Source organism: Ceratotherium simum, chromosome 16 (genome assembly GCF_057802395.1).
Source record: "Ceratotherium simum simum isolate JZ-2026a chromosome 16, ASM5780239v1, whole genome shotgun sequence".
In the NCBI taxonomy this organism is placed as follows: Eukaryota; Metazoa; Chordata; class Mammalia; order Perissodactyla; family Rhinocerotidae; genus Ceratotherium; species Ceratotherium simum.
In genome coordinates this window covers 39,686,184-39,700,023 of record NC_141915.1, presented here as the reverse complement: position 1 = coordinate 39,700,023, position 13,840 = coordinate 39,686,184, and the positions used below count along the sequence as shown (strand labels likewise).

At 48.3% G+C, this 13,840-nt stretch overlaps 1 protein-coding gene and 1 long non-coding RNA gene across 2 annotated transcripts; one reads left to right on the top strand and one right to left on the bottom strand.

Moving 5' to 3' along the window:
• The first annotated feature begins 11 nt into the window (after positions 1-11).
• On the top strand, positions 12-2,260 carry LOC147915012 (uncharacterized). The gene is made up of 2 exons (XR_015554720.1): positions 12-559; positions 2,068-2,260. It is a non-coding gene; the product is annotated as an uncharacterized LOC147915012 (long non-coding RNA).
• A 569-nt stretch (positions 2,261-2,829) lies between these two features.
• Positions 2,830-13,085, bottom strand: GSDMA (gasdermin A). The gene is made up of 11 exons (XM_004434550.3): positions 12,872-13,085; positions 12,511-12,691; positions 8,944-9,109; positions 8,006-8,102; positions 7,452-7,499; positions 7,016-7,042; positions 6,474-6,494; positions 5,653-5,807; positions 5,074-5,188; positions 3,943-4,016; positions 2,830-3,429 (listed from the first exon to the last, which is right to left on the bottom strand). The coding sequence occupies exons 1-11, from the start codon at positions 13,083-13,085 to the stop codon at positions 3,187-3,189; spliced, it is 1,341 nt and encodes a 446-aa protein (XP_004434607.2). The 3' UTR covers positions 2,830-3,186.
• Positions 13,086-13,840: the final 755 nt, after the last annotated feature.

The window sequence follows — 13,840 nt, the reverse complement described above, 5'->3', positions numbered from 1 at the left end:
CCGGCGGGCCGATGGCCGAGTCAACAAAGGGGAAAGAAATCAACAGCCGAGGTGCAGGATGGAGGCGGATCTTCGAGGCAGGAGCGGGGAGGAGCCTGTAAGGGTTTGTGGGACTTTCTTGGAGCGCTCTGGTGTTGATTTTCTTTCACGTTCCTCTCAAGTGCATTTCCGCGCACGTCCATGAGAGGTCCCCTCAAGACTCCGACCTCGGTTATACTGCACTCTAAAAGCACCCCACCCAGCGTGGAGTGGGTTGGGCCTATCGGAGCGCAGGGCGCGATGACGTCATGAGTTGCCGGGCGGGTTTCCTGCCCAAACTCGCTCAATTTGCCCCCGGCTGTGGTCGCCTTTGAGATCCATGAGGCTTGTCCTGAAAGGCTGTGCAATGTGCATCCGGCGCGAGGGAAGTAAAGAAGCTGCGAGCTAAGTTGTTGGGCTTAAAATAAAACCGAACTGGAGAGTAGGAAGAACCCTATAGGATTCAGACTTCCTTGTCAGATTTTAGTTAGTGCTGAAAAGAAGACGTAAAATCTCTGCAGCCTGGGAGTGCGGATCGAGGGTAGAGTGTGTTTGTCTATAATCACTCCATTTTAATCAAAGATACGGGCCTACTCCATACGGCCCAGGGCTAGCACATTTTGGGGGGCGTAGGGGGACAGCTCCGGGATGTAGTCTGCTGGAAGCTCCGCTCTGGGCTGCCGTGTATTGTGGGGCCAGAGGAGAGAGGGTGTAAGCTCCCATTGGCAGAGGCTTCAGGGAGTCCCTTGGGACGCCTATACTGCATCCAGACAGACACTGTAGTGAAATGGGGAACAGAATAACTGTGTACCTAAGGAGAGCCTAAGAATCTCCCAGGGGGAGGAAATTGGACCGGAACCCTGTCCACTTATTTTTCAAAGGAATTCTCCAGTGATTCTGCAGGAGGAGGATACAGGTCCCAATTTCTTAAGACACAAAACAAAATCTCTCTCCCTATCTTGGAATTTTTATTTCTTCCATAAATGAAAGTCCTAAGTTTTAGACCAGGTCAGACCTTACAAGATAATCTAGTCCTGTTGTAAGGTCCTAGAGGGCAGAGAATATGTTTTGACTATATTCTCTTGTATATTTATGTAGAGAGAGGATTTTTTTTTTTTGTGGTGAGGAAGATTGGCCCTGGGCTAACATCTGTTGCCAGTCTTCCTGTTTTTTTGCTGAGGAAGTTTAGCCCTGGGCTAACATCCATGCCCATCTTCCTCTACTTTACACCTGCCACAGCATGGCTTAGTAAGCAGTGGGTAGGTCAGCATCTGGGATGTGAACCTGCGAACCCCAGGCTGCTGAAGCAGAGCACGTGAACTTCACTACGCCACCAGCCTGGTCCGAAGAGAGGATATTCTTTATATCTTCCTTTTCATACTATTGCAGCAAATAGCTCCTTGCACTAAACAGCCACTTGCTAAATAGAAAAATGTGTGCTCCACTTTTAGGAAACTCCAATCCTAGGAAACTGCCTTGACCAATTCCTCCCTAACTGTCCCCCTGCCCCTAGGGCTGGGGGAAGGATAACAGGACTTTTGAATCATCACTGGAATAAACTCGCTAAAGCCTCTTCTTCCTAACACCCTCTGTGACTGAAGGTGGGCGAGAATGATAAAGGAAGAAAACAGACGAGCCTTGTTGTTCATCCTTATGAAGTTACCCATCTGGATAGTTAGGGTGTTAGCTCACCTCTTTATTAAGTTTACATCACAAGAGAAAAACAATCAAGTCAGCAGATCACTACTCGTATGTCCTTGAGCAATATAGTGAGACCTTGGAAGGTGCCCCAGAATGGGGAGGATGGCTGAACACAAAGCTTTTGCCAGTTGCTCATGAATTCTTGGCGAGTGAGGGAACTGGTCTGGGCAGGGGGGTGGCTAAGAAGGGGGAGAGTCTGACTCCTGGGGCCTAAAACCTTGGAGAAATTATTCCACCTATAAAACTATTTTACAAGAGATTGGTGAAAGATGTTAAAACCCAGCTTTAGGCGGAGGAGGATTGTATGAACCCAGCAGTTTTATGAGATTCCAATATCCATATTTGCAGGTCCATCTACCAAGCCTACCCACATCACTTCCTCCCACAACCACCGTGATTGAGGACACAAGAGGGAAAGGTGAAATAAGAAGATAGTATCACAATTACTTTTCAAAAGTTTTGGGTCAGTCTTATTTTTGGGGTACTATTTTTGTTAAGTCTTATCTGCATTTTCTGTTCAATAAACTTGAAAGTTGTCTTATTCTTGTTTTGGGCTTGTACCATGTATCTCTAGGTCTTTGCCTTTCCCAATCCTTCAACCCAAGTCCAGAGGACCCCCAAGACTCCTTTTTAAAGACAATCTGCTTTGATGATCTTCTCACTTTAGAATCTAGATTCCACATTCTATACCCTCCTAGTTCTTCTCTGAGCACTTTCCAGCTGGCCTGAAGACGGTATAATAGTACTCATGTACATATGATCTGTATGTAGTACGATAAAGTCTTTTTTTTCTGGCACAAGTTAAGAATTTCCTTATGATAGATTCTTTTTTGTGTGTGTGTGAGGATGATCAGCCCTGAGCTAACATCTGCCATTCCTCCTCTTTTTGCTGAGGAAGACTGGCCCTGAGCTAACATCCGTGCCGATCTTCCTCCACTTTATGTGGGAGCCTGCCATAGCATGACCTGACAAGCGGTGTGTCGGTGCGCGCCCGGGATCCAAACCCGGGCCGACAGCAGCGGAGCGTGCACACTTAACCGCTACGCCACGCGGCCGGCCCCCTTATGATAGATTCTTTAAAGAAAAACAACAAAAGACATTTCTTCCAAAGTGAAATAATATTTTCCACTAAGGCCAGCAAAGCTTGATTTTTGGAAGCATAAGCGAGAGGGATTGAGATAAGAAATTGATTATTAATTAATTAAATTTTGGGAGGGGTTCATAGTTTTAAAAGTTTGAGTGTTTCTACTTTTAGAAGATTTAAGCATCAGCTGATGGGCTTATCAGGTTGCAGAGCCAGAGGGGCAGGAGGAGATATAGAGTTGGACAAGTGGAAATTGGTTATCTTGGGTGCTCAGGTAGGGCTTCCTCAGCCTGATGGCTCTAAAATGCCCTTGGGTGTTAAGGACACAACACAATGAGGTAGGGAAGGCATTAGGGAAGCAGGAAGCAGATGGAAAAGGAAAGTTAGGAGGCCTTCGTCAGCAGCTGCAGGAGGGAGAGGCCTGCGTAAAGGGCACAGAGGCGAGGGAGGGTGTCTGGGTCCCACACGTACTCGGGGCCTGATCTCTGCACTTCCAGGCCACTCAGCCCCACTAGGGCCTCTGTGAGGGTCAGTTCCTCTTCTCCAAGGGAGGAGAGCAGGTTAGGTTGCAGGGGGAAAACACCCTCTTCATCCTGTAGGAAATTCTGTTCCATTGTGCTCTCCACCTGGAAGGAACCAAAATAGCATGAAAAGAAAGAACTGGAAACCTCTCTTCCTTTCTCCTAACTCATAGAAACCACAAAGAGGGCTACCTTTTATTGTAACTCCTTTCATTACATTACATTACAACTCCATCGGGGCCTTTTAACAACCCTGTACAGTGGGCAGCACATTTATCTCAGCCCTATTTTACAGAACGGGGAATTGAGGCTGGCTCAGAGACATTAAAAGATTTGCTCACATCACTTGGCTAGGAATAACAAAGCTAGAGTTTTCTGTCTCTTTTCCCAAGATCGGGCTAAAAAACCCAGATAATTGCCCAGGAATTCACTCTTCTACCTCTAGTTGTGAAATAGCAAAAAGGAAGAAACATGGAGAGAAATGAGAAGTGGGCAAGAGCTCCTGGGATGAGACAGAGACCCTCTAGGACGGTTCTGTCATTAGGCTAAATCTCTATCTTTCCACTGGTTCTAGCTGACTCCCTCCCACTCTCCTGAGCATCTGCTGTTTTTTCTCACCAGCTTTAGCTGCACAGGTAGGATCTTTTTCTCCATGGATTTTACCAGCAGCTTCTGTTGGGCTTCATTTAGCTCTGGAGGAAAAAGTAGAGAAGGAGATGTGTGTTGTTGGTGCAAAGGGGACTACAGATTCCAAATGGGTGCACTTCCAGAATTTCAGCATTAATTAATTCATACATTCCTCCGTGGTTGAATAACTGCTCTATGCCAAGCAGCTTTGCTAGGTGTGTTAGGTAAAAGTCGTACTCCTTTCACTCAAGGGACTTGTAGTCTAGTGGAGGAGACAAAGCAACGTGCAGTTACAATACAGGGTGGTAATGGAGCCAGAGCTGAGGGGTCTGCTTTGGTCTTGGCGTTTGAGGGCATGCTCCTTAAGGGAACAAACGTCTCAGCTTCACCTGAAGGACCAGAGAGTTTTTCTAAGTGGAGGAATGTTTCATGCAGAGAGAAGAAGAGAATTCAGGGGCAAGATCAGAAGACGTCACCCTCTGAAATTAAAGCTAACAAATATCGATATCCAAGTGATGAGCTTAGCTATATGTAGATGTTTTAAATATGTGGCTGATAAAACTAGGGTTATTTCCCAACCTCTGTTAACAAGACTAGGCCATCTTCTCAGACTATCCAAGGTGACTGAGTGAATCTTTAGGAATGAAACAATTTTTTTTTTTTTTTGAGGAAGATCAGCCCTGAGCTAACATCCATGTCAATCCTCCTCTTTTTGCTGAGGAAGGCCGGCCCTGAGCTAACATCTATTGCCAATCCTCCTCCTTCCCCCCCCCTTTTTTTTTTCTCCCCAAAGCCCCAGTAGATAGTTGTATGTCATAGTTGCACATCCTTCTAGCTGCTGTATGTGGGACGCGGCCTCAGCATGGCTGGACAAGCGGTGCGTTGGTGTGTGCCGGGGATCTGAACCTGGGCCACTAGTAGTGGAGTGCGTGCACTTAACCACTAAGCCACGGGGCTGGCCCCTGAAACAAATTTTTTTAAATGTAGATATAAACTACCTAACTGTAGTATAATTTGCCTGGCATTCATTCACTTACTCATTCATTCATATATTTGGGAATTCATTCAGTGATTCATTCCTATCACTGAAAAGGTATGTAACTGACCTTATTCTCCATTTACCTGTTAGGGCTCCAAGGAAATAGAGGATGGCACCCATAGCCTCCTTTGATAGTAGGACATCTTTTGGGAGTGCCTCCAGGGTCACTTCATGTTCTTTGTCCAGAGCCCCCTCAAGCTGTGGGGAAAGGTGGGTGACCATTTAAGATAACATGAGTGAGGGGCCCAGCACTGTGCCTGGCACATAACAATCCCCTGAGATGTATTAACTGGCTCCCATTTCCTTGTTTCTGTTTCAAGGTATCAAGTCCTGAAAAGTATTGGAGTCCTGGATTCTTTGGTCTGTAAGCCTTGGACTCTGGAAAGGAAAGGTTCCAGCCCCCTTTCAGGAGAGGGCCTGCTGCCTACCCTCTGTCCTTCAGGAGGGAGCATGTTAAAAGGGACCCTTGGGGAAATCTGCACTGTTGGCCCCTTTCCAGAGGCACAAAGGGAGCAGCAGCAGCCTGGCAGCCTGGGGGATAGCCTTGGCCACTAACATCCACCTTCTGTTAGTGTCAGATCCCCCCCCAGTTGCAACGCCCACACACACCTCCACCAAAACCTGCCTTCTCCCATGCCTCCCACCCTTCCCCTGGGCCTCACTGTGAGCTCCAGGTCTTGTAGCTCTTTTTTCTTCCCTAGAAGTTTGCTGAGGGAGGTGAGCAGGGAGCTTTGCCCTACTTGGCTCAGCTTCTCCACTTCTTGGGTCTCTCTTTGAACTTCTTCTTTCAGTGTCTTGAAGTCCTTGTGTACCTCCCCTATGGGGACAGTAAACATGGCAAACAAACCACCATCTGGCACCCTCCCCATTCAGTCAGCATTCTCTCTGCAGGGCGCTCAGTCCTCCTCAGGTCCCCCTGCACTGCTCCCAGCTTGAGCCTCATCTCTCTTTTTTCTTGACCAAGGAACGTGGTTATCAAGTTATCCACCAGCCCTGACTTGAGGTTTTGGGGGAGGGGGCGAGGAGGTGGATCAGGACCCCTATTACCATCTAAGGCAGCAGTTAATTCTCCCTGAGATCCCAGGCCCCGTCCCGTATCAGTAGACAATTGACTTCCCTCTCTCTTAGACTTCAGCTAAACCTTGAGAAGGAAGGTCTATTTCCCCTTCTCATGAGTTAGTTGGCAAAGAAGTATGACTTTGGTGACCGAGTGAAGGCCAGGATGGGACTGTTCCAGAGAGCAGTGGGTCTCTATCCAGGGATATGGGTGGATCAGGGATAGCTTGAACCTAGATGGCCCGACCATCTAGGAGCGTGGAATCCTAGGAATACATCCAGCCTGCTTTGGAGAGAGTGGCTTCCTGGAAGTGGCTCCAGTCCCCAGGACCTGGGACTCAGCACTTGTCTTCCCGTCCCTCCATCCCAATGCTTCTTCCACTGCCTTCATGCCAACGCCTTGGGAAAAACTCACAAAATTCCTTACCAACATCAGATGCCTGGATAACTGAGGAAAAAAAAATAAGAATGTAATCCTCCAAAACAGTAGCCATACTCAGGGGATGAGACATTAATGGGGGTTAGGAAATAGATCCTGTCTTCTGGGATATCCTAGCCATCTTAAGGATACTCTTGCTCCATTTGTGGGAGGCAGGAATGGGTCAGGAGAGAAGCTAATGCAATGTGAAAAGGGGCACCTGGATTGAGTTGGCCTCGCTGTGACTCAGCGGCTCCCACCCCCTGCGCTGGATGGCAGAGTTGCAGATGTGTGAATAACAGGTTACAGCTGCTGGGCCCTCGAGGACAGGGGTCTGAAGCATCAGACCACCTGGGTATCTTGTCCAAAGACATTCCCCTTCCACTGCTTTTTCCTAAGCTGTCAGAATTTCTGCACGTTTCAGGAACAATTGTTTGCTGAGACCTGCTCAGCCATGTTCCCTGTCAGTCCCACGGAGAAGGGAGGAAAAGGGCGGAAGTTTTAAAATTCTGAGTCAAGAAAGTTGCAGTGAAATGACAGGGAACACTTACGGATGATCTTCTCCTCTTCCGGCGTTTCTGAAGACAGAAACAACGCACATATGTTAGCATAAAACCTCTTTGTGCCTTTTTATTTAGAGCAGTTGTCAAGGCAGCTTTATCAGTGATCATTATAAAAACACATGGAGATTCTGTTAGCTCATCCACCCCCACAATTTGGGAACATACACTGTCTCCAAGTCTTACGTCTTTCTCCCATTGTGCTTTCGGTCTCTGTCTTTCTGTTTCTCTGTCTCTCTTGGGCAGTATTTATATGCCTCTATCTGTCTTTCCTAAAGTTGAGGATAGATATTTTCAGGGACTTTGGAAAAAAATCAGGGGCTCCTTGGGGTATTATGGTATATGGTATTAGCGGGTGCAGGATTTTAGCAGATAATGTCAGGGGTAGGGCAGAAGATGTGGGGAGCCAGGAAGCAATTTCACTTACCTCCGGGAGGGAAGGTTTGCATGCTATCATTGTAGATATGTGGAATACCTGTAAGGAGGGGAGAGGGGAGAGGACCATTTACCGCGGCCCCACTTTTCCTTCTCTAGTCTCAAGTCCATGGGCTCTGCTAAGGGCAAGGACCCCGCCCTCAAACGCCTCACCTAATCCCCTACTGTATCTCTATTTCTGGAAGTAATCTTTTCTTCCTCTGTAAATCCTTTCCTATGGTAACACTATTTTCTCCTTTGCATTCTAGTGCTGGCGTCTGTGTTTGTTTCCTCCACTGACCACAGACTTCTTGAAAGCAGAGGCTGTGCTTGTTCATCTCTGTCCCCTCCCCTCAGCTAACACAGTTCCTAGCACACAGGAGATGCTCAGACCCAGGAGTCCCGTCACTCCCTCTCCAGAGCAGCCCCTGCACCTGGCAGCTGAACCACAATACAATACACTCCTTCACTCAATCCCTGACATTGCCACAAGAGGGGACCAGGATGCCTTAGTACTGGTGAGGGTAATTCTTGTTGTGAGGGGAGAACATGCCGGTCTCTGCTCACCCCACTCATCTTTGCCTTTGACCATCAGCTGTCTCACTCGAAAGGCCAGGATGCAGCCCTTGGGGATGGTTACAGCCTCCTTGTGGTTTATAGATCCCTAGGATTAGACAATGAGGATTTGTGACTCTACAGAGATTCTAAGTATGAGACATGGGGAGTGAGGGTTGGGGGCGGTAAGTGGAAGTCCAGGCCTGAGCACCTTTGGGGAGATAAGTAGCTGGGAACCCTCCACTGGTGTCCCTGATTGCCTTCCCACCCAGTCTGCACTCCTTGGAGTGAGCTTCAAAGCCCTTCTGCTCATTTCCACTGATCGTCCCTCTAACCTCTGGATCTCTCTTCGTGGTTCAGACATGAAGGAACTGGGCAGACCTGCTCCATCACCTGCCTGTGCATCCTGTCCCACCTTAGAGCTTCCATCCACGCCCTGGTTCCTTCTTTCTCTCTGCCATCTGTCCCATGCTCACCTCCTCCAGGAAGCCCTTCATGACTAATCCCTATTCCTGGTTCCAACTCATCCCTTGAATAGTTATACAAAATAGACATGGGTATGTAGAGCATTACTTATTTACATTGAATTTTCCAAGCCTGTGTTCTCTGGGGTTTAGCCTATGTGTCTCCTGCATGCGACTGAGAACTTTCTGAGAGCAAGGATATCTCTCTTGTAGGCTGGGAGCACCGGCGGGGGGCGGGGCGGGACCCACAACTATGCGTTTCCCCTTGCCCGATATTCCCTGTGGCATCTGGCACAGGGATCTGTCCACATTGGATGCCATCGACCAGAGAGGGGATTTTTTTATGGCAACTGGGGCCAGAATCTTGAAGAGCAGGAAGAAGGAGTGGGTCCTTTTCGGTATCCTGGGTGAGCACTGATGGGGCAAAGTTCGTGTAGCCCCTGAGGAGATGGTAAATGTAAGTGTGTGTGTGTGTGTGAGCCAAACCTGTAGCCCCAATGGGGCGAAGAATGGGAGAGAGAAGCAACCCTCTGCCTTGCCGGCTCTCTCCAGAGTGACCTCCTGCACGGTCTCCACGACCTCCATCACCACATACAGGTTCTCTCCTCGATTTCGCATCTCCTTCAGGAACGGGTGCTCTGCTGACAACTTCCTGTGGAGGAGAAACAGAAAGGGATCGTTCAGAGCTTCTCCCTGCCTGGGCCGTGCCCTTCTCTTTTCTTCTGCCATTCCCAGGAGCAAGGCATGGTGGAGTCAGGGGAAGGGTGAGGACTCTGGAGGGAGACCCAGGTGCAAACCCAGGTCTCCCACTTACCAGCAGGGCAGCTTCTCTTATTCCTGGTTGCCTCATCTCTAAAATGGGGATAATGACACCTACCTCCAGGGTTGTTGAGAGAGAAACTGGGTAATCATCTGACAGAGCACCTGGCCCTGAACAAGCCTTCTGGTTACTTCTGTCTCTCTTTTCCCTCGGCCTGGGGGTGGATTCCCCTCCCTTTGCTCCCTGTTCTTAGCCCTTTTCTTGTCTGCTGGGGTCCTGTTTCTCCATCTCTTATCACCTCTCTTGCTATTAACACCAGTTCCTCCTCTCCACTTATATATAAAAACATGTCCTTTGATCTTGCGCCTCTCTCAAATTACCATTCTGCTTCTTTCCTTCACTTCGTTGGCAAATATCTCAAAGGATATGCTCATACCCACCGTCTTTACTTCCCCACTGCTCACTCCTAAATTCTTTATAATTTGGCTTCTATTTGCACTCCTCAGCGGAAATCACAACGACCTCCCACCCACAAGACTCAAAGACCTTCTCTAACACTGCGCAACACTGGACCCTGCTGTCCAAGACTGTCGTGCAACAGTCTCCTCCTGGCTTCCCATCACACTGGACCACCCTGGTTCTGCCCCCATCTCTCCGGCTTCTAAATCCTATCCATTCCGTCTGCATCTCTTTTTCTAGTTTCTTTCCTTCCCTAAAATCTTATGTTCTCTAAGATTCTGTTCTCAGTTCTCTGCTCTCTGAACTCCCTCCAACAGCTTTCCCCCATTCATATCGTTTTCCTCTTTATGTTGCTGATCACCACATGTGTACTTCACCTGGACTTCTCTTCTGAGCTGCTCCATGCCCTCACTTCCAACTACCTTAAAAATTTTTTTTAATTGAGTTATAGTTGACATATAACATTGTATTAGTTTTAGGTGTACAACATAATGATTTTTTTTAAAGGCACTTTTATTTATTTATTTATTTATTTATTTATTTATTTATTTTGTGAGGAAGATCAGCCCTGAGCTAATATCCATGCTAATCCTCCTCTTTTTGCTGAGGAAGACCTACTCTGAGCCAACATCTATTGCCAATCCTCCTCCTTTTTTTTTTTTCCCCAAAGCCCCAGTAGATAGTTGTATGTCATAGTTGCACATCCTTCTAGTTGCTGTATGTGGGACGCGGCCTCAGCATGGCCGGAGAAGTGGTGCGTTGGTGCGCGCCCGGGATCCGAACCCGGGCCGCCAGCAGCGGAGCGCGCGCACTTAACCGCTAAGCCACGGGGCTGGCCAATAATGATTTGATATATGAATATATTGTGAAATGATCAACATAATGAGTTTAGTTAACATCCATCATCACACACAGTTACAAATTTTCTTCTTGTGATGAGAACTTTTAAGATCTACTCCCTTAGCAACTTACAAATATACAATACAATAAAAACAATACAAATATTGTTAACTATAGTTCACCCCAACTCTCTTTGGAACACTCTCAGCTGATGTCTCAGTGGAGCCACAAACTCAAAATGTCCAAAAGGAACTCACAATCTTTCTCTCCAAAGACGCTTCTAAACTCTGTCTTCCTGTTTCTATTAATGTCATCACTTGGGTCAAATCTCAGAGTCCTTTTTAAATTCTTATACATTTTATCGACTTATTTTAATAAAAACTGTATATATTTAAGGTACGCAATATGATGTTTTGGTATACACATACATAGAGAAATGGTTACTACAGTCAAGCTAATTAACATATGCGTCTCCTCACATAGTTACCATTTTTTTGAGTGTGGTGAGGCTGCCTGAAATTTACTCTTAGCAAATATCCAGGATGTAATATAGAATTGCTACCTATAGTCATCACGCTGTACACTAGAGCTCTGTCAGAGTCATCTTTGACAAACCCTCTTCCTCAGCCTCAATCAGCTGCCAAGTCCAGCCCATTCTGTTGCCCCAGAGGCCTAGCATCCCTTCCTCCCTCTTCATTCTGACTGCTCTTCCCAGCTCAGGTCTTCATTTTACGTCTCTGATGGACAGTGGAATAGTGTCTTGCCTGGTCTGCTTGCTTCAAACCCCTGTCCCTCATCCTCCATCTGACACGCTTCCCCCATCTGGCCAGATTAACCATAACACAAATCAGGGTTTCCCTGGTGCCTACAGAATAGTTCCATGTCCTTGACTGGGCACCTGGGTCCTCGATGATCTGGGCCTATCCTACATCTCCCACTCATTCTACTCATAGCTCTTCTGCTCCTGCCAAACTGGCTATTCATGGTCCCTATAGGTTTTGTGATTTCTCGCCTGTGTGTCTTTGTAATGTCCTTCTCCTAGCCCTGCATGTCCAATTTCTATTCATCTTTCAAGGCCTAGATCATGGGCTGCCTCCTCCGTGAGGTCTTTCTTCATTTCCCCAGCCAGAAGCCCCTCTGACCTGCCACAAAACTCAGGCAGAGCCCTCCTATGGCACGTCCCACTGCTTGCCTTGGATTATAGTTACTGTTGTACATTTTTCTTCACATTTCTAGACCGCAAGATTCTTAGACAAGATGTTCTAGTGCACCCCAGCACCTAGTAGGGTGCTTTGCATTCAGTGAGGCGATATAAATGTTTACTGGATGACTTCCCAAACACCCCCGCCCTTCCTTCCTGTCTCCCCAGTCCTCACCTATTTCTTTTAACCACTACTTAACGACTTAAAAGTGAATTCCCAGTCAAGCCAAACATCTGAGGTGCCCAGCATCAACGTCGCATCTGCCACACCCCTTGTGCTGCTGGGGCAGCATTCCCAAGGGCTGCCTGCTGTGTGTGTATGGGGCTGGGTGGAGGCTTCATTTATGAGAGCAGAACACTGTGCTCAAACAGTGAGAGCAGTAGAGAGCAGTAGAGAGCAGTTAAGATCCCTTCCCTTTTTAGTGTATTTCATAGAGTTTTAGGTTAAAAATGAGCCTTAGAGATTTTCATGCAATCTCGTCATTTTTCAGGAAAGAAAACTGAGGTCTCAAGAGGAAAAGTGACTTTTCCAGGGTCGCACAGCAAGTTAATGTGAAACACTCATCCTCATGTGTGTGTGATAGAGGGAGGTGGTACTGGAGGTTGTGAGAAGCCGGTGAGGATGGCCTGGATGCACCCTTAGGCTAGAAGGGTCATCTTCAAGAGCTTCCCTGTGGTGACCACACAGATAAAGGTCAGTGTGAAGGTCCTGCCCTTTAACGCAGGGCCCAAAGCACCCTTTCCATGCACTACCCACCCCATCCCGGTAGCCCCCAGCCCTGCCCACTCTCACCTCTCCTGGTGTAAGGTCTCCAGTGCCTTGGGAGACACACTGAGTGTCTGGACCTCCAGGGTGCTGCTCCGGGACAGCCCTGCAGTCCCTGTCACCTTGACTGTCTTTGGCACATCCACCTCTCCCTCCACTCGGGCATCCAGCATATTCTTAAAGCCAAAGTTCCCAGAGTCTGTTGGGTCTGCAGGAGGGAGAAGACGAAAGGGTCTGGGCTGAGAGGATCCCTCTTCCCCCACCTCCTGTGAGAACTTTGGGCTCAATGACACCTAAGCACATCTGGGCAGAGGAGCTTCAGGGTCCTCCTTGTAGGCTGGTGCCTGGCCCTCATCCCTCAGTACCCAACCCCATGCCTGAGGCTGACCTGAAGGTGAGCTGCCGGGTTCAAGCACATCCAGGAGGGTGTAATCAGTGCGCACATACTGGGCACCCCAGAAGAGCGTGCTTTTCCTTTTCCTCAGCACCAGGCAGAAGGGATGGAAGCGCTTGAAGTCTATGAGGCTGTCAAGGGGTGTCAGGTCCCCTCGAGGGTTCAATTGTCTGGCCAGGGCCCGGGTGACATTTTCAAACATGGTCATTTTCTCTGTGGGAGGAGGGAGACAGGAGAGTGACAAGCTGGGAGACCAGGACACGGTAAGGCCCCTGCAGAGAGAGATCACCCAGGTCTGGGGGAGGGGCGCCCTTAAAGATGCCTGGATTCTCAGAATATGAGAGCTGAAAGGAACCAAAGGAGTCTTCATTTTATGATGAGAGCTGAAACAGCTTGCCCGAGGTCACACAGCTCTCTAGGGAAGCCAGGCCTCCCCTTTCTTAGTCAAGGGCTCTTTTCTCACTCCACAATCATTTTCCTCACAGACTTGGAGCCTGGCTGGAGCATTTCATTAGTGATGGAAGTAAAACTCCTTTCACACAGCTATGTCCACCTTGTCTTCCCCAGAGAACTGTGACAGCCAGGACCTGGGGACGCCAGGGCAGGGAGGTAGCAACCACTGGTGCCAAGGGTCTGGGGAGGCAGATGCCGTTCATCTGCCTCAGCTGCCTTTTCTTTGGGTGGGGTTCACTTCCTCTACCCTTACTTCCTTTGTGCCCACCTCCTGGCTCACGGGTGTGGGTAGACCCATTTCCCTCCAGGTACCGCCCAATAGATCCAGGCATTTTAATGCTCTTTGCCTTTGCTCCCTCTGTTTATAATGCCTCCCTCCCAATCTAAAGAATCCCTATTCATCCTTTAAGACTCAATTCAGGTCACCTCCTCTGTGACCCCTTCCCTCTCCTCTTCAGGTAGCCAGTGACTCCACCTTGAGTTCCCAAAGCACCGTGTACATGCCCTTCT